Here is a 26,687-nt window from a genome sequence, read left to right on the forward strand (position 1 = left end):
TGTGTGGCGATTGCCTTGTGGAGCCAGTTCTGTTTTCACAGCTGTCATTAAGTAGAGTTATGGTCAGGATCATTCATTAGGTTTCCCAGAAAACTTCTACAACCGTGGTTATTGCTGCAGCTTTTAAGAAACACCTTATCAGGAGACTTCCCTTGTTTGGTTAATACCTTATTTCCTAAGCTGACAGGCAGTGAGTATTCTGGTGTTCATTTTATTAAACATATGTTTTTTATTATTATTAAGGTATAAGTAACACCAAAATTAAAACTGAACTAATATATTAAACGCACAAAACCCTCACGATCTCTTCTCAGTCCAGCCAGCAAAATCCACATAGAATTAATTTGGTCCAAAAGTGGAGGAATTCTCTGTGTCTAAAGTCACTACATTGAGAAATCACATTTCTCAGATAAAGGGAATTTTTTTAAGTATTCTTTTTTTAAAATACTGATCGAATAATCAAATAATATTACAAATTATAACTCCAGAAGACAGTTAATAAATCTGAAAAAGAAATCAGAAGGATTAAACACTTAATTGGAATTTGTAAGTTGATAGGTACTGATTTTCATAATATGGTCATGCACCACATAATGACATTTTGTTGGTTCCCTGAGATTGTAATGGAGCTCTCTCTTAGTGATGTCATAACATCATAGTACAATGCATTACCCTCTCTATGTTTAGATATATTTTGATATACAAATCCTTATCACTGTGTTACAGTCACATATAGTATTCAGTACAGTAACGTGCTATATGGTATGGCCTAGAAGCAATAAGCCATACCATATAACCTAGTTATATGGTAGGCTATTCCATTTAGCTTTATGTAAGTACATGCTGTGATGTTCACACAACGAAATTGCTTAAAGATGCATTTCTCAGAACATATCCCTGTCATTATGTGATATATGACTATATTTCTATGTTGAGAACCTGTATAGTTACAAATGAAAGTTTTAGACTATTCATATGTTTTCTTTTATTAGCATTTGGCACCCAGGTTTTATGCCTAATATCATCTGTTTTGACTACTGATTATGTTATCTTAAAGATATTAGCGACCTCAGGAGAGTTTTGAACTAGTGTTTTGCTTTCCCTGTTAAAAATATTTTTCAATTGCTAGCCCAAAGTTGTGAGCTATAGTATTTCCATTAAAAATATTTATCTAGGCCAGGCGTAGTGGCTCACACCTGTAAGCCCAGCATTTTGGGAGGTCAAGGCATGCAGATCACCTGAGGTCAGGAGTTCGAGACCAGCCTAGCCAATACAGTGAAACCCCGTCTCTACTAAAAATACAAAAGTTAGGCCAGGTGCAGTGGCTCACACCTGTAATCCCAGCACTTTGGGAGGCCGAGGCAGGCGGATCATGAGGTCAGGAAATCGAGACCATCCTGACTAACACGGTGAAACCCTGTCTCTACTAAAATTATAAAAAATAATAGCCAGGCGTGGTGGTGGGCGCCTATAATCCCAGCTACTCAGGAGGCTGAGGCAGGAGAATGGCATGAACCCAGGAGGCGGAGCTTGCAGTGAGCCGAGGTCGTGCCTGTACAGTCCAGCCTGGGCAACAGAGAGAGATTCCGTCTTAAAAAAAAAAAAAAAAAGAAAATACAAAAATTAGCCGGGCGTGGTGGCACACACCTGTAATCCCAGCTAGTCAGGACTCTGAGGCAGGAGAATCCCTTGAACCCAGGAGGCGGAGGTTACAGTGAGCGGAGATCACGTCGTTGCACTCTAGCCTGGGCAACAGAGCAATACACCATCTCAAAAAAAATAAAAAATAAAAAGCCTCTAATATAGACTGTGAGAAGAGGCAGGATGTATGAGTGACAGACTAGTTTATGATTTTAAATATTAAAATTCTAAAATATTACTTTATTTTTAAATTTATTATTATTTTTTGAGAAAGGGTCTTGCTGTGTTGTCCAGGCTGGAATGCAGTGGCACACTCACAGCTTACTGCATCCTCGAACTCTGAGCTCAAGAGGTCTTCCTGCCTCGTCCTCCTCAGTAGATGGGACTACAGGCATGTGCCACCTCATCCAGCTAATTTTTTTTTTTTTTTTTTTTTTTTTGTAGAGATAGAGTCTTGCTGTGTTGCCCAGGCTGGTCTCAATCTTCTGGGCTCAAGTAATTCTCCTGCCTCACCCTCCCAAAGCACTGGGATTACAGCCACCTCACCTGGCATAAAATCATAAATAGTGAGTAGGGTAAATTATATATTATAGCTTCTATCATACCATTCCCAAATCAAACAGGAAGAGATATAAGGTAATTTAATAACTTCAATTTGAATAAAGTAAAGGAAAAGGATTATTAAATTGAATATCTGAATTATGAGAACAGATTATGTTCAACTTGTAAACTGGTAGTGTTTTCAAAAGTGCTTTATTTCCCATCATGTTATTATAATAATAATTGACATCTCCTTCAAACTCTTGGATATCTAGGCAAATTTAAATGACTTAGCAATATGTGTTGTAAATACTACAAAAACAGAAAGGGCAAGAAGGAGACTCATTGAGCTCATTTTATGTTTGCCTGACACTGTATTATTATAAATTTGGATGACTTCGAGAAACAGAAAACTGCACTCAGAATAGCTTAAACCTGTTGTTTCTTGAAGTGTGGTTTCCAGACTATCAGCAGCATCAGCACCTGGGAATTTATTAGAAATGCAAATTCTCAGACCCCATTTGAGTCTCATTAATTAGAAGCAGTTTTTGGAGCCCGGAATTCTGGTGTAACAAATACTCCAGGTGATTTTGATGCCAGCTAAAACTTGAGAGCCACTGATTTAGGTCTCTAATGACTAGTTCTGTCCAGAGATGAACTAGTCAGAAACCTCCTCAGAAACATGGCTGGAAGGATACCTGAGCAAAATCAAGGCCACTTTAGGAAAGACTTGTAAGGGTGGATATTGAATAGGCAACCAACAGAATAGACTATGCCATGCTTGGTGGTTTTTGGTTTTGTTTTTAATATATCATTTACACCTCATTTTGGAACACACATCATATTTGTTATTTTAGAAAATGTAGCTGGAAGTTATGACAAGCTTTCAAAATGCTGCTTCCACCACCATCACCACCAAATTTTATAATATTGCTGATGAGTTGTTAGGAGAGTCTGTAATGGAGGGGTGGAGTGTGACCACAATGCACTGTATATAGAAGAGAACTTTAACCCTGGTGTGAAGATAATGATGGTATGCCTATGAGGAACTGTGGGAGAGATTTTAGGCTAAGTGTAGTGGGGCTGAATAAGAGGAATAGGGGAAATGTCTGGTATGTGGAGGAGGTAGGGTGTTCACTGTGGGGTGTGCTGTGCTCTGTGTGAGCGCATGCTGGAATGTGGAGGAAGGAGATGGGGTGGGGGTTTGGTTGGGATGCAGTATTGTGTGTTAGAAAGGTGGTGTGTGTGTGAAAAGGTGGCATCATGTACATACAACAAAGTGAAGTGGAAGGAGCCTTAAAATGAAAGAACCTTAAAATGAAAGAAATTTTCAAATGTATCATCATGACATTGATACTCTAATTAAAGCTGAATTCTAGATAGTTTTAGTTTATATATTTTTATAGTTTATATTTAATCTTTAAAAAATTCACTTCTTTGGTTATATTCAAAATATCACTGGTTAGTGAAGTGTATGTAGGCATAGTGAATATAACTACCTTTTCAAGAAATTAGATGTTAGAGAATGCAGTTTAAAAGCAGACTGTGTAACAGGCAAAGGAATTTTCAGGACACTTTGAATATTTGTGTAGGATTTATTTGTAGCACACTGGCTTGGTTTTTACATAGTCATTCTGTAAAATTTTAGGGTGGAAGAGTCCACAAAGGACATCTTATTGCTTAAAAAATGTTCATGTAAAAGATGTAATTTTGTTTTACTGTTAGCTGTAAGTAAGGGACATAATTTTATGACTATATGAACAAACAACAAAATGTTTATTAAAATCATTCATGTGCTTTGAGAGACTCTGGAAATTATATTTACTCCTTTTTTGTTACTGGGTTACTTTTAGTATATTTCTTCGTGTACTGATGTTTGGAAATATAGGCTCTGTATCTTTAAAGTTTTGAGCCCTTTCTTTGCACATTTGGGTACAGTGCAACCAAACTTAAGCATGGGAAATTCTCTCTTCCCTCCCCAGCTTTACAGCCTCCACTCAGGACTATCATTGCTATGGAAACTCCTTAGTGATTAGCTCTCTCTCTTGTCAATCAAATCTTTGTCTCTAGCAAACTGTTTTGTCACTGTAGTAAGGCTCTGGTGCTGGAAATTTATCTTTGATAGAGGAAGAATGCTTTTGAAAACAGTTCTTACGTGATTTTATGTAACTTAATTTCCCCTAGAAAGGAAATGTCTCGTCTCTGGTATGGGAAAAAAGGGAGAAGACATCAACCAATTAATCATAAATACACTCTGGTAAACCTTAGTTATTTTAATTTGTATATATGCTAGTCTTTTCATGGTGACATTATGAAAAATTATACAATTTCTGAAAGTTTAAGCATAGAGGATATTTATAGAATACAAAATTTTATGATTGTACAAAGTACCTTGAAGTTGTTTCTGTTAATTCTGAGTATCTTCAAAAAGGGAAATTAATAAGGGACTGTAATTTTGTTTCATATTAAGTGTTTTGTATGTTCTACACCAGCAGGAAGATACCAAATCTTAATTGCTGCCTTAATGTTTTTTATTTTAGCTTAACTTTGTAGAAAAATATTCAGGATTTTCTCTTGCTTGAAAATAAATTGAATAGAACAGAGTAAATTAATTTTTATTGACTGGATCTCAAACCAGATTCTTTTATAATATTGTTTATTTAAGGGTATAATTTTAAGAATCTGACTAAAAGGTTTTTAAGCTATTTAAAAAGTTTTCAGGCAATGCTACCTAATACAAGTCTTTAAGTGATATCCTAGTAAGGAAATTCAGTCAACCATATTATTGTAAGAATTTTAGTTACTTTTCTGTATGTGTACATTGTTATAAAATGTCCATTGCTCTTTCTATGGTAATTTGGGATTATATTTTGCCTTATGAATGTTTATTTTATTTTTACTGTAATTGTAGACAATTTAAAATCCAATAAGGACTTTGGGAGATGCCCCCAAAGAAGTTTGCCTCCCTTAAATGTTAAGTGTGTCAAAATATTAAAATATTAAAGGTGTTATTTTTAATTGTAATTTCAAAATTCATTTATATGTTACATCAGCACAGAGGGGTTTAGGCACCTGAAATGATTGAATTTTTAAAATTTGTGGTTAGATTTACTAGATAAATCAGTTAACACCGTCTTTTTTAAACCAAGAACAATGAAGCTATTCATACATTTTTTTGATTTGAAGTTTGAATAATCATTTATTCTTAATTTGCAAAGACTTCAATACAGTTTATTACAAATACAAGCAAAATAAATTGTGGGTATTCTGAAATTTATAGATCAATCTAATTAATGTGCATCAAACACTTAACACTTATTGCAGTCACCACGTCCAAGTCCTGTTCATTCGTTTATTTTTATTTTTGACACAGGGTCTCCTCACTTTGTCACCCAGGTTGGAATTCAGTGGTGAAATTTTGGCTCATTTCAACCTCCGCCTCCTGGGCTTAAGTGATCTTCCTGCCTCAGCCCCCCAAGTCGCTGGGACTGCAAACATGCACCACAGCCCACTAATTTTTTTGTATTTTTTATAGAGACTAGATTTTGCCTTGTTACCCAGGCTGGGCTTTTTATCTCATGAGCTCAGCTCAGGAGATCTACCCAACTCAGCCTCCCATAGTGTTAGGATTACAGGCCACCGCGCCCAGCCAAGTTCTGTTCATTCTTACGGGAGGCTATATAATTTTGTCAGATACTTTATTTCATGCCTGAGCAAGAATGCTTCTACTCATGGCCATTAGCTCTGCCCATACATATATATTATTTAATTGAACCCTCACAGTAACCCAGAAAGTTTAGTAGAATTATTTCCCATTTTGAATGACTGGTTGAAGCATGGAGTGGTCACTGAACTAAACTGTCGTGTAGTAGAGACAGCTTGACCCTAGTGTGTCCAGAATTGGTGGGTTCTTGGTCTCGCTGACTTCAAGAATGAAGCTGTGGACCCTCACAGTGTTACATTTCTTAAAGATGGCGTGTCCGCAGTTTCTTCCTTCTGGTGGGTTCATGGTCTCGCTGACTTCAGGAGTGAAGCTGCAGACCTTTGCCGTGAGTGTTGGAGCTCTTAAAGGCAGCACATCTGGAATTGTTCATTCTTTCTGGTGGGTTTGTGGTCTCGCTGGCTTCGGGAGTGAAGCTGCAGACCTTCATGGTGTTGTAGCTCATAAAGGCAGCATGGACCCAAAGAGTGAGCAGCAGCAAGATTTATCCTAAAGAGTGAAAGAACAAAGCTTCCACAATCTGGAAGGGGACTGGAGTGGGTTGCCGCTGACTGGTTTGGGCAGCCTGCATTTATTCCCTTATCTGACCCCACCCACATCCTGCCGATTGATCCATTTTACAGAGAGCGGATTGGTCCGTTTTACAGAGACCTGATTGGACCATTTTGACAGGGTGCTGATTGGTGCATTTACAATCCCTGAGCTAGACACAGAGTGCTGATTGGTGCATTTACAATCCTCTAGCTAGACATAAAAGTCCTCCAAGTCCCCACTAGACTCAGGAGCCCAAATGGCTTCACCTAGTGAATCCTGTAGGAGGGCTGCAGGCCGAGCTGCCCGCCAGTCCCCAGTTGCACCTGCACTCCTCAGCCCTTGGGCGGTGGATGGGACCCGGCGCCATGAAGCAGGGGGCGGTGCCCTTTGGGGAGGCTTGGGCCCAGCGGGAGCCCACTCAGGAGCGGGGGCTCGGGCATGGTGGGCTGCAGGTCCTGAGCCCTGCCCCGTGGGGAGACAGCTGAGGCCCCAGGAGATTTCGAGCACAGCACCAACGGGCCAGTACTGCAGGGGGACTGGCGCACCCTCTGCAGCTGCTGGCTGGAGTGCTAAGCCCCTCACTGCCCAGGGCCAGCAGTGCCGGCCGGCAGCTCCAAGTGCAGGGCCGCTGAGCCGGCGCCTGCCGCACGGGCCTGTGAGCGCCACGGGAAGCCCCGCTTCCCACTGGTGCCTCTCCCTCCACACCTCCCCGCAAGCAGAGGGAGCCAGCTCCAGCCTTGGCCAGCCCAGAGTGGGGCTCCCACAGTGCAGTGGCAGGCTGAAGGGCTCCTCAAGTGCCACCAGAGTGGACGCCAAGGCAGAGGAGGCACCAAGAGTGAGGGCTGCTAGCATGTTGTCACTTCTCACTAGCACATATTGTAGTTCACCAGGATGACTTTGAAGTTTTTCTGAAATAGTACAGTATGATGTGTTTTGATGTGTAGACAAGCTGAAGTCCCAGTTTTCTAGTTGTTTGCTTTGCTTTAAAGCAGATATTCTAGGAGCTGTAAGGCAGGCAGTTCTTAAGAAAATTGGGATGAAAAGGATTAGCAGTTCTTTTACCTGTTTTATAGATTGAGATCCCTGTAAGATTTTGCCTGACAAGGGGCTCTTATGCTTTTAAACTGAAAAAAAAAAAAAAAAAATATATATATATATATATATATATATTTCTAAGAGAATAACCAGTATTTCAGAGCAAATAAAATTTGACATTTTAGAGTTTGTAATGTGTAGCTTTTTAGAATTCTTCGTCTTTACCCAACAAATATGGCCATATTATTACTACCTCTGTAAGAGAGATTATCACTAAGGTATCTGTAGATACCTTGACAATTTTCTAAATGCCTATGTATATAGTATCACATGACCTTACAGTAACCCTATGTGTTAACCAGTTTTTTTTGTTTTATAAGTGAGTTAATTTATGTCTCAAATACATTAATAATAAGAAGCATACACTCCTAACAAAATTCATGGCATGAAATTAACCTTTTGCCAGTTAGCTTCGATGAGAACCATATTGATCAAGCATGCTTAAGTTTTGTTACCTTTTATTTTTTTAAGGCCGTTTTATAGTTTATTCTGATAACTTAAACTTTAATCATTCATTTATTTGAAGCTGTTCATGTATTTGATATATTCATGTGCCATACTTTACCTTGTTAGTGTCTGTCAATAAATCGTAATTTACTTGAAATTATAAGCCCATTTTATAATAAGGATTTGGTCTTAATCAAAGTCACAAATCATTAAATAACATCATTGTTTTATTACCTTTATCAGTAGTCACTAATTTCATCACCATTTTCTTAGTTTAGGCTGTCATATACGAAAGAATAGACTTTTTTAAAATTTAGGCTTTCATATATGAAAACACAGGAGAAGAGTTTGTATGTCGAATTATTTACATCTGTTCAAGAATTAGCCGACAGGTGGATTTTTAGGAAGAGCTAATTTAAATGTAAAAATCTTTCCAGTGACTTCAGCATGAGATAATAATTATAATGATGAAAATAATTACTTGTACTGACAGTGTATACCAAATATTGTTCTAAACACTTAATAATGAGTTTCCTTATTTATTCCTCACAACCCTGTGGAATATTACTGTATCTTCTCCATTTTACGAGTGAAAAAACAGAGGGATATACCAATCACACTACAACTAGTGCAAGTCAGAGCTGATGTTTTAATCTAGTCATTCTGGCTCTAGCCAATGCCTTTAAACTCTTTGCCATACTTGCCCTCAAAAATCTTCAGAATATAACAAGAGGAAGAGAATTATTTATTTCGTATGTTTAATGTATGAGAACCTATTTTATATAGACTTTATACATATTATTTATTTCTCATAAAATGTACGAGTATTTCCATTTGAAGAATCAGAAATGGAGGAACTAAATGAGGCTCCCTAAGTTCACAATACTAATAAAAATCAGAATCAGAATTAAGGTAGCAGTCTAAAACTAAAGCCAGTATTCTTCAATATTATGCTGCCTATCTGTAGTAGTATAGTCATAGTACATTTATTAACCAGTATTTATGTATCTCTTATGGTAAGTGAAACATCTTCTGCTCTGCAGTCACAACTTAGTTGAAAAAAGTGTACACATATATTCAATGTAAAATATTTTTTCCTAATTTATTTGACTCAGTTTTTTTTATTTTTCATTTAAATAAATTTAATAGCGTAGGGGGCTTTCCAGTGAAGACCAGAAAACCTGCTAGATAAATTCTAAGAGAGCTGTAACACTGACTCAATAGTTGAAAAGGGTATCTTATGTATACTAGTTATGAGGCATAATAGTAAACATCTGTGATGTACCACTACCCAGTATTAGAACTAGAACATCACTAATGTAGCTGCATCTGTCTGTGTGTTTTTTCTCATCTCATCTTATGTCACTCTCATATTGGTAACTACCTCTCTGGATTTTTTGTTTTATTATCCCCCTAACTTTTTTTAATTAATAGATTTTGTTTTTTAGATTAGTATTAGGTTTACAGAAAAATTGAATGGAAGGTATAGAGAGTTTCCATATACTCTCTTTTCCCCAAAACACAGTTTTCCCTGTTACTCACATATGACATTAGTGTGGTATATGTTACAGTGTATGAACAAATACTGATACATTGTCATGCAGAGTCCATAGTTTACATTAGGGTTCATTCTTTGAGTTGTATATTCTGTGGGTTTTGACAAGTGTATAATGACATATATCTAGTTGTAGAATCACATGGTATGATTTTACTACCCTAAGAATTCCCTGTGCCATAGCTGTTTATCACTCATTCCCTTATAGTGACCACCTGGCACCCACCAGTCTTTCCACTGTTTTGCGTTTTGCAGCGTGTCATATAGTTGGAATCGTACAGTAGTATGTAGCCTTTTTTAGATTGGGGCTTCTTTCACTTAGGAATTTTTATTTAAGATCCCTTCATGTCTTTTTGGCTTGACAGCTCATTTCTTTTTATTGCTGAATAATATTCTATTTTATGGTTTTATCCACTTCTTTATCCATTCACCTGGTAAAGGACATTTTGCTTCCTTCCACCTTTTGGCACTTATGAAAAAAAAACTGTTACAAACTTTTGGATGTAGATTTTGTGTTGACATATAAGTTTTCAACTTGTTTAGGTAAATACCAGGTAACATGATTGCTCTATCCTACGTTAAGGGTGTGTTTGGTAGGCCAGTGTGGTGACTCACGCCTGTAATATCAACACTTTAGGAGGCTGAAGTGGGAGGAGTTTGAGACCAGCCAGGGCAACATAGTGAGACCTTGTCTCTGAAAAAAAAAAAAGAAAGAAAGAAAAGAAAGAAAGTAACTGCCAAACTGTTTTTCATCTGGCTATACCCATTTTGCATGGCATCCACAACAAATGAGAATTCCTGTTCTCCACATCCCTGCTGACATTTGCTGTTGTCAGTGCTTTGGATTTTAGCTTTTATTTAAATAGGTGTGTAGTGATATATCAATCTTATTTTAATTTGCATTTCCCTGGTGACATATCTTTTGTCCATGTTTTAATCAGTTTGTTTGATATCTTATTGTTACATTTTACATAAACATAGAGATAGAACAGACAATTTTGTCTCTTTCCTTCCTTTCTGTATTCCTTCATATATTTTGGATAACAGTCCTTTATCATTTATATGTGTTGCAGAGATTTTTTCCCAGTCTGTAGCTTGTCTTTTTCATTCTCTTGACAGTGTCTTTCACACAGTAGAAATTTTTACTTTTAATGAAATTCAACTTAATACTTTTCTTTTTCATGGATTGTACTTGTGGTATTTTATCTAAAAATGCACCTTCAGACTTAAGGTCACAAAGATTTTTTTCCTATGTTATTTTCTAGGAGATTCATAGTTTGCGTTTTCCTCTGTAGTCCATTTAGTGTAAAGACTTTGTCTCAATTGACTGTTCTGCAGGTGGATATCCAGTTGTTCCAATACTGTTTGGGGTAAAGACCATTCTTTCTCCTCTGAATTGTCTTTACTCCTTTGTTAAAAGTCAGTTGACCATATTTATGTGGGATATTTCTGAGTATTTTATTGTGTATCATTGATCTGTCAGTTATTTTGCCAAAACCATGATGTAGTGATTACTGTAGTTTTATAGTACAATAGGTCTTGAAGTTGAGTAGCGTCAATCTTCCAACTTTGTTCTTTTTCTTCATTGCTTTCTTGGCTATTCTGTGTCTTTGCATGTAAACTTTTTCTATAAATTTTAGAATCAATTTACCTGTATCTACAAAATAACCTGGTAGAATTTTGATTGAAATTGTATTGGATCTCTATATCAAGTTGGGAAGAACCGACAGCTTGACAATATTGTGTCTTCCTATCTATGAACGTGGAATATGTATTTAAATCTTTTCTTCATCACAGTTTTCTACTTTTTTTTCACGTAGATCTCTATGTATTTTGTTAGCATTATATGTATTTCATTTACATTATGCTAATATAAATGGTATTCTTTTTTTAACTTTGAAATTCCAAGTTTTCATTGCTGATACATAGGAAGACTGTTGATTTTTGCATATTAATCTTGCACTCTGAAAGCCTGCCATGATCACTTATTAATTCCAGCAGTGTTTTGGTTGATTCGTTGGGATTTTTGTATACCAACAATCATGTCGTCTGCTACCAAAGACAGTTTTATCTCTTTCTTCCCTATTTATATAACTTTAATTTTCTTCCTTTGTCTCATTGTATTAGCTAGGACTTCCTGCATAATGTCAGATAAGAATACTGACAAGGGATATCCTTTCCTTGTTCCCAGTCTTAGTGTGAAAGGATCTTGTTTCTCACTATTATATGTGATGTTAACTGAATTTTTTTAATACATGTTCTTTATCCAGTTGAGGGAGTTCTCCTTTATTCCTAACTTCCTAAACCATTTTTATTAGTGTTGGGTTTTGACTAGTGCTTTTTTTTGTATCTGTTGGTAAGATCATGTGATTTTTCTTCTGTACCATGTTGATGATTACATCAATTGATTTTCAAGGTTGTACCAGTCTTGCATAGGTGGGATAAGTTCTGCTTGATCATTTTATATAATTCTGTATATTTGTACATTGCTTAATTCAATTTGCTAGTGTTTTGTTGAGAATTTTTGCATGTATGTTAATGAGAGATAATTGCCTGTAGTTTTTCTTTCTTGTAATGTTTTTATTTCTATTAGAGTAATGCTGTCCTCACAGAATTAGTTAAGAAGTATTCCCTCTGCTTCTGTTTTCTGGAAGAGATTGTGGAGAGTTTGTATAATTTCTTCATAAATATTTGGTAGTATTAATCAGTGAGCCTGTCTGGGCCTTGTGCTTTCTGTTTTAGGAGGTTATTAATTATTTATTAATTATTTGAACATGTATTTGTCTTTCTTTTTTTGAGTTGGGGTTTTGCTATGTTGCCTGGGCTGGTCTTGAACTCATAGGCTCAAGTGATCCTGCCACCTCAGCCTCCTGAGTAGCTGAGATAATAGGCATGCATTACCTGTTTCTTCTTGTGTGACTTTTGGTGGTTTCTGTCTTTCAAAGAATTGGTTTATCTAGATTATCAGATTAATGAGTGTACAGTTTTATAGTATTTCTTTATTATTCTTTTAATATCCATGGGATCAGTAATGATGACCCCTCTTCATTTCTAATATTTATTCTCTCACTCTCTCTCATCTATCCTGGCTAGAGGTAGGGGTTTATCAATTTTATTGACCTTTTCAAAGATTAAAGAACTGGCTTCTGGTTCCATTGCTGGGTTTCTATTGATTTTGTTTTTAATCTATTGATTTCTGCTCTAATTTTATTTTCCTGTGCTTCAGATTTAATTTGATTCCATATTCTTTCATCTCTTAGCATCTCAGTTATACTTTTTTAAAAAACTTTTTAAAATGATTCCTCTAGAATTTGTAATATACAATTTTTTAGTATAGTTTATATGGTGAAACCCTGTCTCTACTAAAAATACAAAATTAGCTGGGCGTGGTGGCACACACCTGTAGTCCCAACACACATCTGTAGTCCCAGCTACTAGGAAGACTGAGGCAGAAGAATCACTTGAACCCAAGAGGCAGAGGGGCTGAGGCAGAAGAATCACTTGAACCCAGGAGGCAGAGGTTGCAGTGAGCCGAGATCACGCCACTGCACTCCAGCCTGAGTGACAGAGGGAGACTCCGTCTCAAAAAAAAAAAAAAAGGACATGGGAATATGGCTCCCCTCTTCCTTCCCCTTTTTTCCTGTTCCCAGTATTGATGAAGGACAGGAAGTAATTTTAATTGGAGATTTTTTCAAATCAAACTTTACTAATGGAATTAATTCTGGATTTTTTTTTTTTTTTAAGACAGAGTTTTGCTCTCTTGCCCAGGATGTAGTGCAGTGGCTTGATCTTGGCTCACTGCAGCCTCAACCTCCTGGGCTCTGGTGATCCTTCCACCCCACGTCACCAGGCCCAGCTAATTTTTTGTATTTTTTGTAGAGATGAGGTTTCTCCATGTTTCCCAGGCTGGTCTCAAAATGGAATGATATTTTGAAAGCAGTAGTTTTAATTTAGGCAAAATGGGGCAAAGTTTAACATAATTCTGGTCTTATTTTGTAATAAAGACTATTAATATATGATGAGATGTAGCGGAACAATAGCTTATGTGACTTCAAGGATGCGGTTGTATGTTCTTTTTGTTTGATACAGAAGCTCAGAATTGTATTTTCTTCTTTAACATATTTTTGGGACCAAAGTAAGTATAAGTGGCATTGATTAGATAGTATTTCTTTTTCTCTTGCATTTCCCTTTACTTAGAAAGTAGTAAAAATGGCACTTGACATATAACTAGCAGATTTTTGTTAGTGTGCAAGACAGTTGAAGGAAGGAGATTTGGGGTTTGTTTTGGAGTAATCTTGGGGAAACACTGGAACATCCACAAGGTATTGTTCTTTATATCTAGGAGATGAACATGTTCATATTCATGAGATTGGCAACAACTGAATTTTCTCTAGTCTATTTTTGTTAGTCCATTTGTAATAGTGATGGGTGGATTTACCCCTGCCTTTCCATTGGTAATTCTATAGAAATAAAGACTTAGGAAAATACTTTCTCTGTGTGAGGATCCTTTGTCAAAGACTGAAAAGAAGAGGGTGGCATTTAATTCTGCAGAGTATAGGTCATGGTACTTAGTTCCTACAGATAGGACTTAGCAGTATATCCAAATACCTTATTCCTCAAGAAACGATTTTTTAGCCAATGAATGCACTTTTAATTGGAAGATCTTGGTTTTCTCAACTATTTACCCCTAATAATTCAGGGCGTGATATGGGATGTTTTGGAGAAATGTATTCATTTTTTAGTTAGGTTTAATCTTTTGGGTAAAGTAATAAATTATATACATGGAGTACGGTTTACCAAGGATGTAAAAATTAATGTAAGAATAATTTCAGTTTCCTCATATATACTGGGAATGTATAGCTCTTTTATCTATTTATTTTGAGAGAAGGAAGTATATTTCTGTATTCAAATTCAAATCCCTTTTTTCTATTAACTCACAGACCTTTTTTTTTTTTTTTTTTTAGTTTTCTGTATCATGCATCAGGGCATGAGTAAATGTTTAAGGTTAAGGAAGCAGAAAGTTGTTTTAAGTTCTATAAAAAATTAAAATTGAAAAAAGTAAATTTGAAAAAGTAGATTTGTGACATGAAAGAAACTATGACTTTATCAAGTGTTATTAAGGTAAGCTTAGCCTTATCATGGCAGTTTATTGTTCTCTTATTAGTAACTCCTACTGTCAGCAATCAGCAGCTGATTCAATTAGGTTATGACTGATCTCTTTTGTGAGCATAATTTAATTTCACTTCCACCCAGGAAGTGTGTTTAGAATATAGGTATAAGATCATTGTTAACTGGAGGGGTAGGAGGAAAGCAGAGGAGTAGATAAGTTATAGAAGGAAAGCAGAGGAGTAAATAAGTTATATGATTTTTGAGAATCCTTGTCTAGGAGACTACTGGATTGAAGGCCATGAAAAAAGAAAGAAAAATATAATTGGCCATTAAATATTTCTAGAGACCTGTTTTGCTGAGCATAGAAAAGTAAGCCCATGATGTTTCTTATTTTTAGTACCTAATTTTTCTTTAATCCTTATTGAAATCCTATTGTTCTTAATTGAAAGTCCTTCATTATTTTTATCTAATACTGAAATATAAAAATTAAATTCAGAATAATCAAAATGTTGAAAATAGTTGAGATGTCAAACCTGAAATATTCTCATTCAAAAATAAAAGCCAAAAATAAATAAGGAGGCTCTTCAGCCATTATCATTTAGTCCTCAGGGTAATTGGTGAAAAGTAATCAAGTAAAAGTCGTGTTAATAATAGTAGCTTTCATTAATATGTCCTGGGCACTATACTCAGTCCTTAATATGCATTTCCTCAGTAATTCACGTAAACCCAAACCCAGATTTGACATGCACTTTTATTATTTTCATTGTTTCATAACAAAATTGATAGACAGTGAGGAACCCAGGTATATCTAACCGCCCCCCCCCCCCCCCGAGCTAGAGAGGATAACAGCTTCTGGTTTCTGAGTACAGAGTCGGCTAACATATTGTATGCTTTGTTGCTTTGCAAAATTCAATATAATAATAACGGCCAGAATGGAAATCTGTCCAGCCTCTTTTCCTTTTTTCTATTCTCATGTCTTTCAGAACTTTCAACAAGTTTATATAGCTTTTCATGCTTACCTTGATGTTTAGTGGTAGCTAGTTCCTTTTAGTTGGCTAAATAAAAAGCCCTTAAAACCTAGGTTCGAAATCTAAACTCTTTATGAGCCAGTTGGTTTAACTCATTTTGTGGTCAGAGCCTCTGTGCATGTTTGATTGATTACAAGTGGAACTAGTCATAGCTCAAGAGAATTGTCACATATTTATGACACCACCAGTGTTCACTGTAGTATGGTAACTGTTTTTAGAATTATGTCATGATCTGAAAAGACTGTAATTGTTGTGTCAACCTGAGGAAACTTACCTGTTTTTGTGGGCTTTCTGTAATAGTGTTTACCTGTCATTTATGGCTTTCAAATTTAATACTGTGCGAGAGCCTGGTCTAGGCAATTATAGAAGATAGAAAGTTTTCCTTTGAAAGTTAAAATGTAGGAAAGTTGTTAAATGTTAGTCAAGAATAAGTAATACAGTAAAAACCATAAAGAAATAAAACAGAAGAGAGGCAAAAATTAGAAAAAAAAAAAGTCATTTAAAGGGCTAAAGCCGACATGCTTAGAAGGTACTTATGATTAGACATACTTTTGAAAATCTAATTTTCTACTTTCTAGAGCTTATTTTTCTAATTGCCTTAGGTTTTAAGATGTACATGTATATTGTTTTCTTGCTCTTCTACCCTCTTTTGTTTCTGTTATAGATGGGTATGTTTGTCACCTGTGCCTAGAAGAAATTCTTCTAGCATGGCCATTAGGATATAATGTTTGAGCTCACCTGATTTGGAGGGGGTAGTTGAAACTACCACTTCCTTTGTAACTGCAAGACCATTTAGTTTTCAGATATTATCTTTAATGTTAGCAAAGTATGTGTTTTATATAGTGTTTTCTGTATAAAAAACTATAATTTCTGTTCACTAAGTTGAATCTATATGGAATAGCCTATGAAATAAACCTTACATTACCAACTAGTTGGATGTAGTAGTGAAAATCATTCATGGGTATTTCACTCTAGTTTAATATATAAATCTCTTGGATTTGCAGCATGGAGTGGGGAAGAAATCCTAATTATAGTTCTCTTTTCCCATTTTAATTTCTCCTTTTTTTTTTTTTTTTTTGCTGTTTTTTCTCAACTGTCAGTGGAATTATTGTCTCCCTGTCTCCATATTTAGGTAGTGTCAGTGGCTGAGTATCACCGCAGGATCGATGCTCTAAATACTGAAGAACTGCGCACACTCTGCAGACGCCTCCAGGTGCCCCCTTCAGTAGTTTCAACCCCTCCGGAGACTGAATACTCCCTGTTTTTAGTGTTCTTTGTCATGGCAAATCTCATTTGAAGAATTTGCTTTGACTGCAGCACTAAAATTAAGTTCCTTTTTGTATTAAAGATTATAGTATTGCCTTGAAGAGCTATGGATTATCTTTTCTGTCATCTTTTCATTTGAAAAGTATTCTGAAGAATGTTCTGTCACTTCAGAATTATTTTCAGTATCATGTGTTTCTTTCAGGGATGAGGAGTTTTCATTCATTTAACATTGGAAGAATGGTGTTGGTTTTGAGACTGAATCTTTTCTAAACAAAACCTGAAAGATATGATACTATAGGAAAACTAAAAAAAAAATAATAGCAAGGCTTAAATATTTTCTGTAAGGTTATTTCATTTGTATCAACGTCACATCAAATATCTCAATTTGATAAACTGTTCTTGAGGCATTCTTGGTTGATATTAGAAGTACATTGGAATAGTACAGTTTAGACACAGAACTGGATAAATTACTTAAAATTCTGTGAAATAATCTTTGTGATTTTTTTAGATACAAGAAAGCAATGTAATTGAAAACTCATTTTTCAGTTTTGTCTATTATACTGTGTTTCTTTCTTCTTAATAAGATATGCTTTCATGGCTTTGCTAGATCTACTGAATTTTTTTCTTTTAATGCTTCTAATGCTGCCTTGGGTTTCTTTTTCTTTTTCTTTTTACCTTTCACATCATCAAAATAAAGGGGAAACATGATGATATGAAAGAATGAGTATTTAACTTCTTGTCAAAAAACAATACAGTTATAAAACATGTATTGGTTGCAAATATATGCTGCTCAGGTTTGTTAAGAAACCTGTTAAAGGAACAAAATAATTTAGCAAAAATTTCATTCCCGTATAGAATCACAGTTGTCGAGCATTGCTGCATTTTAGTTATCTGCTCCAATAGAATTCTGCATATTTTCCAATTTAAAAGTTTCATAAATAATAGTTATGTTTCATTTCTTTTATTTTCTAATGTTATGTTTTACATATTAAAATAAAGTTAATATTAAAAAGTAAACACCAGTAGAATATATCGTGCGATAGTAAGCTTTATTTTTAGTTAACATTTTTTTCATTTTAAGAATACCAGTGAAATCATTTCCACCAAGCAAAAGCATATATTCTTTGTAATGCAACGCAATAATCTAATTTTAAAAATAAATGTATGAACAAGTTAACAGTAAAATTTATTGTTTGGTCCAACTAGATGAAAAAAATTAAATGTTTAGAAAGTTAAAAAAAGAAAGCATTTTAAAAAAGTGGTAACATTTTTCAGTGAAACAAATAAATACATGCACACCTCACAGAAAATGAAGTTATATTTTTTATTCTGCTATTCTTTACATTAAAATTTTGGCATCCAGGAAGTTTTGTTAATTATTTTTGACAAATTTTGTGTTTAGCATGAAAAAATTCTATTTTAAATAGCACACATACACACACACAGACAGACACAAAGCAAACCAGCTGGCTGACTTTTGCCCTTCAAGGGCTTAATTAAAGATGCGTGCGACTATCTTCTTTACACAGAAATATGGGGATTTATCATTCCTACCAGTCCTTCCTCATGTAGTGGATGAGAAAACGTCTGTTTATATTTTTTAAAATCTTTTTCTACATTGGCTACATCATAGATATTAGATATGGGGCATCTTTTGCCCTATAAAATCTTAAGGTTAAAGATTTAGACACATTTTCTACAATATAAAGCTTTATTTATCTGAAAAGTCTGACAATTTTGAAAGCATGTCGCAAGTTTACATTAATACACTACCTCTATTTACTTTTTTAGATTACTACAAGGGAAGACATAAATTCCAAGCAGGTTGCTCCAGTGAAAGCAGACCTGGAGTCTGAATCTTTTCGACCAAACCTAAGTGATCCCAGTGAACTTTTACTGCCAGATCAAATTGAAAAGGTATGACATGCTCACATAGGTGCATTTCTGAGTGTGAGTGTGTGCCCATGAGAGTAAAACAGCCTCTTTTTAGTTGTTTCTGAAGCAACAGCATTAATGCTGTTACTATCCCACTCTAGTGAAAAGAAAGAGTAAGCAAAACATAGCAGCTAGTGTTAATTAAGATGTTAGGAGATTTAGGTAAGCAGACACTAATAGCCAATATTTGTTTTATTGTTGTGTGCTTGTTACTTGCTTTATGTGGATTATTTCATGTAGTTGTTACAACAGCTGTAGAAATTGGATGCTCTTATTATGCACATTTTTTATTAAGTTAAAAAATTGGGAGCATAGAGCGATGAACTTGTTCGAGGTCACACAGGGAGAAGTATTAAAGCTTGATTCCTAATTTGGATAGTCTGTCTCCCTAGCCCATTATTTGAGAGATATTTTAATAATCAAGCTAATAGTCTATCAAGTATTTTTGTTAATTCAATATGGAAGGCAAAAGCAGTAAGTAATCTATATTTCTTATCTCTGTTCTAATCTGTGTCTGGTTCAGGATGATTCTTTATTTTCCTAATAGACAATTAATATTTTATGCTGAGAAATGTGTAATACTTTTCAATCATCTTAGTATCTTTGAGAATAATAATTTCTACTGTTAATTTATTTTTATAGCCTACATTATATAAGCACCATTAAATTCCAGCTGGCAATAGTATTCTACATAATGAACAGCAAGCTATCAAGTAAATACTATCACTTTGTTTTTTAAAGCTTACCAAGCATCTTCCACCAAGAACAATTGGCTATCCATGGACTCTTGTTTATGGTACTGGAAAACATGGCACAAGCTTGAAAACTCTTTATCGAACAATGACAGGTTTAGACACCCCAGTGCTGATGGTGATTAAAGACAGTGATGGACAGGTATGAAACGCTAAATGCATAAATCGCTTATCCTTTAAGAGCAGTAACAGTAACTTTTAGCATATTTCTTTGATAAACATTACTTTATTAGTACATTTTATTATTTAACTGATAATTACTGGGTTCTTTAAATATGCAAGGCAATGTTGAGTGTTATAGAGGATAGATATGAGCATGATGATTAAGAATTACTGCCTTCAAAGGGATTATAGAGTGGTAGAAAAGAACATTTGCACATACCAACATCTCTAATACTGGGAAAAATGGTAGGTTTCTTAGAACCTAGAAAAAGTGAGGAAATAAGAATGAGGTTCACGGGAAAGGTAGAAATTGGCAGAATCTTGAATAATGGGTAAAGTTTTCATTAAAAATAATTGTTTGAAGGTGATAGCCAGAACAGAAGCACAAATAAGAGTAATATTGGTTTGTTCCTCAAACAGCAAGTTCAAGTCAGTTGTAATTAGAAACTAATGAGAAGGTAAAATAGCAATATTAGAACAAAACACTAGTATTACTAACACCTTTAGTGTTTTATGTGTCAGGAACTTGACTAATCACTTACGCATTATGTTATTTAATCATGAAAGCCCTATGAGATTGATACTGTTATCATCTTTATATAAAAGAATGAGTCAACTATGACATAAGCTTATCAACTTGCCCAAGGTTACATACCCAAGAAAAAGTATTTGCACCAACGAAAATGAATGAACTACTGCTACATGCTATGGCGTAGATGAATGTCACAAACATAATATTGAATTAGAAATCAAACACCAAAGAGTGACTTTCTTATGATTTCATTTATAGAAAGTTTTATCAGGGGGCCAGATGAATCTATAATGGTGTTAGGCTAGTAACTCCTTCAGGTAGGTGAGCCTATTGATGAGAAGAAGCACAAAGAGAGCTTCTAGAACTAGTGGTGTTCTGTTTCTTGGTGTGAATGAACGTTGCATGGGACTTTGCTTTGTGATAATTCTAAACTGAGCTATGCATTTATGTTTTGTGTACTTTTCTATAATATATATATAAAATAACCTTTCAATAAGGAAATATTTTCAAATTTAAGACTATAAAGATAGAATGTCAAGATAGACCGTGACTGTACAGATTATCTGTTAGACTCTCTGCACTCCCATTTCTGATATGGAAACTTCAACCCATAACACTGAAATTACTTGGTCAATCTCTTATTCATCAATTTTTTCACTAGGGTACTGTGTGTCTTGTATAAGGTCATGCACAGGGTTAAAGGACAAAATAATTCACACATAACACCTGCCCTCATGGAATTTACTGTATAATGATAAAGAAAAAAATAGCATATTTTTAAAGTGATAGAATGTTTCCCTATACTGGAGGACTTATTTTATTAAGCACCACAATCCCATAGCATCATGTTATCCATTTCATACATACGTTGTACATATAAGTCCTCCTGAAATGTTAACTACTTTTTAAGATTGTGTATTTAATTACTTTAAATAAAATCCCAAACTTTAAAAACTAGGAAAAAATCTGTTTTTCCATTGAAAAACCAATATGCTTTATATTTGACAATAATGTAAATTACATAACAGCTAGCCATTTTTCCCTTTTTAAGTATGATTAGATAAAACTATACCAGATTTCTCTTTTTTGCATTTTATTTAAACATGTATGATGAAATAATGCTTACTGAAATAAATTTGTTAGTCATGTCATTGAACATGCCTTTTTTATCCTTAGGTTTTTGGTGCATTAGCATCTGAGCCATTTAAAGTGAGTGATGGCTTTTATGGTACTGGAGAGACCTTTGTTTTTACATTCTGTCCAGAGTTTGAGGTAAGGACCACTATTTCAATATTTTGTTTATAAAGAGATGGCATAACATACTGCTCAAAGCAATTTATAGATTCAGTGCTATTCCCATTAAACTACCATTGATATTCTTCACAGAATTAGGAAAAACTATTTTAAAGTTCATATGGAACCCAAAAACAGCCCAAATAGCCAAGAAAATGCTAAGCATAAATAACAAAGCTGGAGGCATCACGTTACCCGACTTCAAAGTGTGCTACAAGGCTACAGTGACCAAAAGAGCATGGTACTGGTATAAGAACAGACACATAGACCCATAGAACAGAATAGAGAACTCAGAAATAAGACCACGCACTTGTAACCATCTGATCTTCAACAAACCTGACAAAAATAAGCAGTGGGGAAAGCATTCACTATTTAATAAATGGTGCTAGGAGAACTGGCTAGCTATGTGCAGAAAGTTGAAACTGGACCCCTTCCTTAACCTGTGTACAAACATTAACTCAAGATGGGTTAAAGACTTAAATGTAAAACCCAAAATTATAAAAACCCTAGAAGAAAATCTAGGCAATACTATTCAGGACATAGATACGGGCAAAGATTTCATGACAACAATGCCAAAAGCAGTTGCAACACAAGCAAAAATTGACAAATGAGATCTAATTAAAGAGCCTCTGCACAGCAAAAGAAACTATCATCAGAGTGAACAGACAGCCTACAGAATGGGAGAAAATTTTTGCACTCTATCCGTGTGACAAAGGTCTAATATCCAGAATCTACAAGAAACTTAAGTGAATTTGCAAGAAAAAAACACCATTGAAAAGTGGGCAAAGACACTTTTCAAAAGAAGACATACATGCAGCCAACAAACCTATGAAATAAAACTCAACATCACTGATCATTAGAGAAATGCACATCGAAACCACAATGAGGTACCATCTCACACCAGTCAGAATGGCTATTACAAAGTCAAATAATAACATGCTGGCAAGGTTGCAGAGAAAAAGGGAATGTTTTGTCTTGTTGTTGTTGTTTTTGAGATGGAGTCTTGCTGTGTCGCCCAGGCTGGAGTGCAATGGCCTGATCTCAGCTCACTGCAACCTTTGTCTTCTAGGTTCAAGCAATTCTCCTGCCTCAGCCTCCCAAGTAGCTGGGATTACAGGTGTACACCACCATGCCCAGCTAATTTTTGTATTTTTAGTAGAGACGGGTTTTTGCCATATTGGCCAGGCTGGTCTCAAACTCCTGACCTCAGGTGATCCATATGCCTCGGCCTCCCAGAGTACTGGGATTACGGGTGTGAGCCACCATGCCCAACCGAAAGAGGAATGTTTTTACACTGTTGGTAGTAGTGTAAATTAGTTCAACTATTGTGGAAGATAGTGTGGCAATTCCTCAAAGACCTAGAGGCAGAAATACCACTTGACCCAGCAATCCCATTACTGAATATATACCCAAAGGAATATAAGTACTCCTAATATAAAAATACATGCACACAAATGTTCATTGTAGCACTATTCACAATAGCAAAGACATGGAATCAACCTAAATGCCCATCAATGATAGACTGGATAAAGAAAATGTGGTACATATGCACCATGGAATACACCATATACACCGTGCAAATTAATGCAGGAACAGAAAACCAAACACCACATATTCTCACTTACAGGAAAGAGCTGAATGATGAAAACACATGGACACATTTCAGGGGAACAACACAGACTTTGTGTCTATTGCGGGGTAAGGGTGCAGGGAGGGAGAGAAGAGCATCAGGAATAATAGTTAATGGATGCTGGGCTTAATACCCAGTTGATGGGATGATCTGTGCAGCAAACCACTGTGGCACACGTTTACCTATGTAACAAAGCTGCGCATCCTGCACATGTACTCCTGAACTTAAGTTGAAGGAAAAAAAAGAAAGATGGCATAAATGAAAAAAAGTGCACTTTTGAGTCATGCACTGTTGCATTTGACCCCTATCTTTGCCTTTTACTCCCTGGTAGCTTAACTTTTCTTTGACCATTTTGAACTTCAACTTTCCTGTAGATAGAATGAGGAATCATAAAATATGACATGGTCATTTAATAATTAAATGAGGATCATTTATATATAATACTTGGGATGGCATCAGACACAAATTATGGACTTAGTAAAGAATATACATTATCATTACTATTCTGTTTATAAATTGTCATTGTGAAATTTCCAGAAACATTTAATGACTAAGCTTAATGATGTAAGTCATGAAAGCATAAAAAATAAATTATTTAGATTTAAATAAAAAGTTATTAACTGGTTTCTTTTTCTTTATCTGGGTGGCTTTACTGTGCCTTGACTAACACAGATGGAATACATTCTCGTGCTAATAAAATCTAAAATGTAAAGGTATAAATGAATTTTAGTGAATGTGTGACTATTCTTAAAACGTTGAGTGCAATATTAGTATCTCGGGCACATTGGAGTGTGGCACGTAAAACCTTCATTTTAATCTCAAGAAAAGGAATCAACACCATTGGTTTTAAAAAATAAATGAACAAAATAGGAACGATTTGGTTACACAATAAAAATTCTTTTAGCAAATTTGTACTTAACTAGGTCACCAGAATAACCAGTGCTTTTGATTCCTTCCATAAAATATGTCAACTGATAGCAACAACTAATTGAAAGCTTGTAGTTATTATAGATTTTCTAAGCATCAGTAGTGCCTATTCTCACACTTCTTATGTTACTGCTACCTGATAAGTGTAATAATGTAGTCAATTAAATGTTACATAACGATGAAAAACAAGTGTTAAAGTTTTATTGAAAACTGTAGTGAACACATTTGAAAAACTTGATAAAGGTAAGTTGCTAGAAATTGCTACTATGTTAGGTTTAGGTAAAACCCCATAAACAGTTAGAAAAAGATATTTAAGAGTATTAATGTCTAGTTTGCTTTTGGATTTCTCAAATGATTTTAAGTTCTCACTGTTTAAAGAAATTGAAACTGGAAATCATAAATACCCATTACAGGCATGGTTTATTTAAGAACTGTGATCATTAAATATATATCCAAAGAAAAGGCCTTAGCCCTATGTTAAAATATTATCAAATTAACATACATTTATGTTTAATGGTAAAAGTTAATGGCATTTGTGTCTGATTTTTTTTCAACTCATTTACTTCTTTCTTCAGTTTTTTTCTACTTACCATCCAACTCTTGGTGTCTATAAGTCAGGAGAAAGAAGTGTGTGTGAAAAGTTAACAAAATTTGAGAAATTGGAATTGAAAGTTAAGTGATAGAGTGTGTGCTTTCAAATTTAGTCATATAAACACTGAAACCCAAACCACCAGAACCGTCTGTGCCAAGCTTTTTGTGGTGTTCTTATTCCTATACTGTTAATCTTGGCTTTGTTAACTCTTTTGAGTTTTGGAGAACTAACTCTGTATAATAACCATTTCGGGCCGGGCGCGGTGGCTCAAGCCTGTAATCCCAGCACTTTGGGAGGCCGAGACGGGCGGATCACGAGGTCAGGAGATCGAGACCATCCTGGCTAATACGGCGAAACCCTGTCTCTACTTAAAAATACAAAAAACTAGCCGGGCGACGAGGCGGGCGCCTGTAGTCCCAGCTACTCGGGAGGCTGAGGCAGGAGAATGGCGTAAACCCGGGAGGCGGAGCTTGCAGTGAGCTGAGATCCGGCCACTGCACTCCAGCCTGGGTGGCAGAGCAAGACTCCGTCTCAAAAAAAAAAAAAAAAAAAAAAAAAAAATAACCATTTCGGCCGGGCGCGGTGGCTCAAGCCTGTAATCCCAGCACTTTGGGAGGCCCAGACGGGCGGAGCACGAGGTCAGGAGATCGAGACCATCCTGGCTAATACGGTGAAGCCCCGTCTCTACTAAAAATTACAAAAAACTAGCCGGGCGAGGTGGCGGGCGCCTGTAGTCCCAGCTACTCGGGGGGCTGAGGCAGGAGAACGGCATAAACCCGGGGGGCGGAGCTTGCAGTGAGCTGAGATCCGGCCACTGCACTCCAGCCTGGGCGAAAGAGCGAGACTCCGTCTCAAAAAAAAAAAAAAAAAAAAAACCATTTCATCTGTATACTTAAAGTTTTTTTAAAATTTTTATAGGTCTTTAAGTGGACAGGAGATAATATGTTTTTTATCAAAGGAGACATGGATTCACTAGCTTTCGGTGGTGGAGGGTAAGTCTCTTGGACTTTTCATTATGAGATTTTTGAAGAACTTTAAAATGCATTTGGATTAGTTATAAATTCAGTTATCTTTAGAAAGTTTTGACATTAGAATTCAAATTTGTATATTATGAAAAAGAAAGTATATTTGCAAGAAGGCGCTCAAGTGTAGTTATTGAAACTATTGGTAGAATATTTGTTTCTTCATTTTAAAATACTGTTCAGTTTATTCACTGTCTATTAAGACCCATCTTTTTCTTTAGAGCCTAGTGGCTCTTTGATAATATAAAGGGAAATATCTCAGTACCTTTGAACTTCTCTAATTTTTAAATAACTGTGATGGAATATTATTGTATTTCTTGCAATGCGTAAAAGAAGTCCAGTTGTTTTCATGTTACTCTGCTCTGGAGACCATTTGGAATGATATTTTAGACAATAATAGAAATGGGTATTTCTGCAGAAAATTGTAGGGACCCCTCAAGTTTTCAGGGGTTTTTTGCTTGCTTGTTTTTAACAATTATGAATCAGACAATAATATGATTATTTTGGCATTGCAAGTGCTGTGAGGAACTTTGTTTTTCATTTGGTATCCCAGCCTCCTTTAATCTTGACAGTGTTGGGAGGTAGGCTGCTCTGGTCCCACCTAGCCTGGGCTTAGCAAGCATCAACTCCTTCCTTTGGTATTTCTGTCTTTCGTTATTAGACATGGATATGCTAAATAATTTTCAGACTTGTAAAAGTGTTACAATATTTGTATCCCACAGTTGAGGATATATAATGATAATTTATTCAGACCACCAAAGAATATTCATCATCCCGGGTTATTCTATTATTAACAAATTTTCTTACAACTTCTCTATAAGTAGGTGTTTGGAGGATATAATTAAGGCGATTAAAAAGGGATCATGGTTATTGTAGACTTCTCTGTTAGTTTTAGCTGTTGAACTC

The 26,687-nt window shown here is 35.5% G+C and overlaps 2 protein-coding genes and 1 non-coding gene across 25 annotated transcripts in view; 2 read left to right on the plus strand and 1 right to left on the minus strand.

The window, feature by feature from the left end:
• Nucleotides 1-26,687, plus strand: part of OXR1 (oxidation resistance 1) — a 510,160-nt gene that overhangs the window by 477,590 nt on the left and 5,883 nt on the right. For 17 of the 23 annotated variants that reach the window (XM_033203135.1, XM_033203132.1, XM_033203134.1 and 14 more), the window contains 5 exons: nucleotides 16,803-16,883; nucleotides 18,728-18,853; nucleotides 19,613-19,765; nucleotides 21,494-21,589; nucleotides 25,678-25,751. In XM_033203135.1, the coding sequence (XP_033059026.1) occupies nucleotides 16,803-16,883; nucleotides 18,728-18,853; nucleotides 19,613-19,765; nucleotides 21,494-21,589; nucleotides 25,678-25,751 (530 nt within the window). Of the gene's footprint in view, nucleotides 1-4,033; nucleotides 4,439-16,802; nucleotides 16,884-18,727; nucleotides 18,854-19,612; nucleotides 19,766-21,493; nucleotides 21,590-25,677; nucleotides 25,752-26,687 lie in introns of those variants that run through there. The other 6 variants (XM_033203139.1, XM_033203138.1, XM_033203136.1 and 3 more) reach the window with 3 other exon arrangements.
• Nucleotides 6,298-7,584, plus strand: LOC117079342. Its single transcript, XM_033203156.1, has 2 exons — nucleotides 6,298-6,858; nucleotides 6,889-7,584. Exons 1-2 carry the CDS (start codon nucleotides 6,693-6,695, stop codon nucleotides 7,329-7,331), a joined length of 609 nt encoding a protein of 202 aa, XP_033059047.1. The 5' UTR covers nucleotides 6,298-6,692; the 3' UTR covers nucleotides 7,332-7,584.
• LOC117079684 lies at nucleotides 9,132-9,193 on the minus strand. The gene has a single exon (XR_004435540.1). It is a non-coding gene; the product is annotated as a U7 small nuclear RNA (small nuclear RNA).

The sequence above is a fragment of the Trachypithecus francoisi genome, unplaced genomic scaffold, assembly GCF_009764315.1.
Source record: "Trachypithecus francoisi isolate TF-2019V2 unplaced genomic scaffold, Tfra_2.0 Lachesis_group7, whole genome shotgun sequence".
NCBI classification, from domain to species: Eukaryota; Metazoa; Chordata; class Mammalia; order Primates; family Cercopithecidae; genus Trachypithecus; species Trachypithecus francoisi.

Excerpts from the sequence above, each read along its gene's own strand:
- LOC117079342 (XM_033203156.1), top strand. The coding sequence starts at position 6,693 with ATGGCTTCACCTAGTGAATCCTGTAGGAGGGCTGCAGGCCGAGCTGCC. Across the intron at positions 6,859-6,888 it reads CCCAGCGGGAGCCCACTCAG|GTCCTGAGCCCTGCCCCGTG; the intron begins GAGCGGGGGCTC and ends GGTGGGCTGCAG.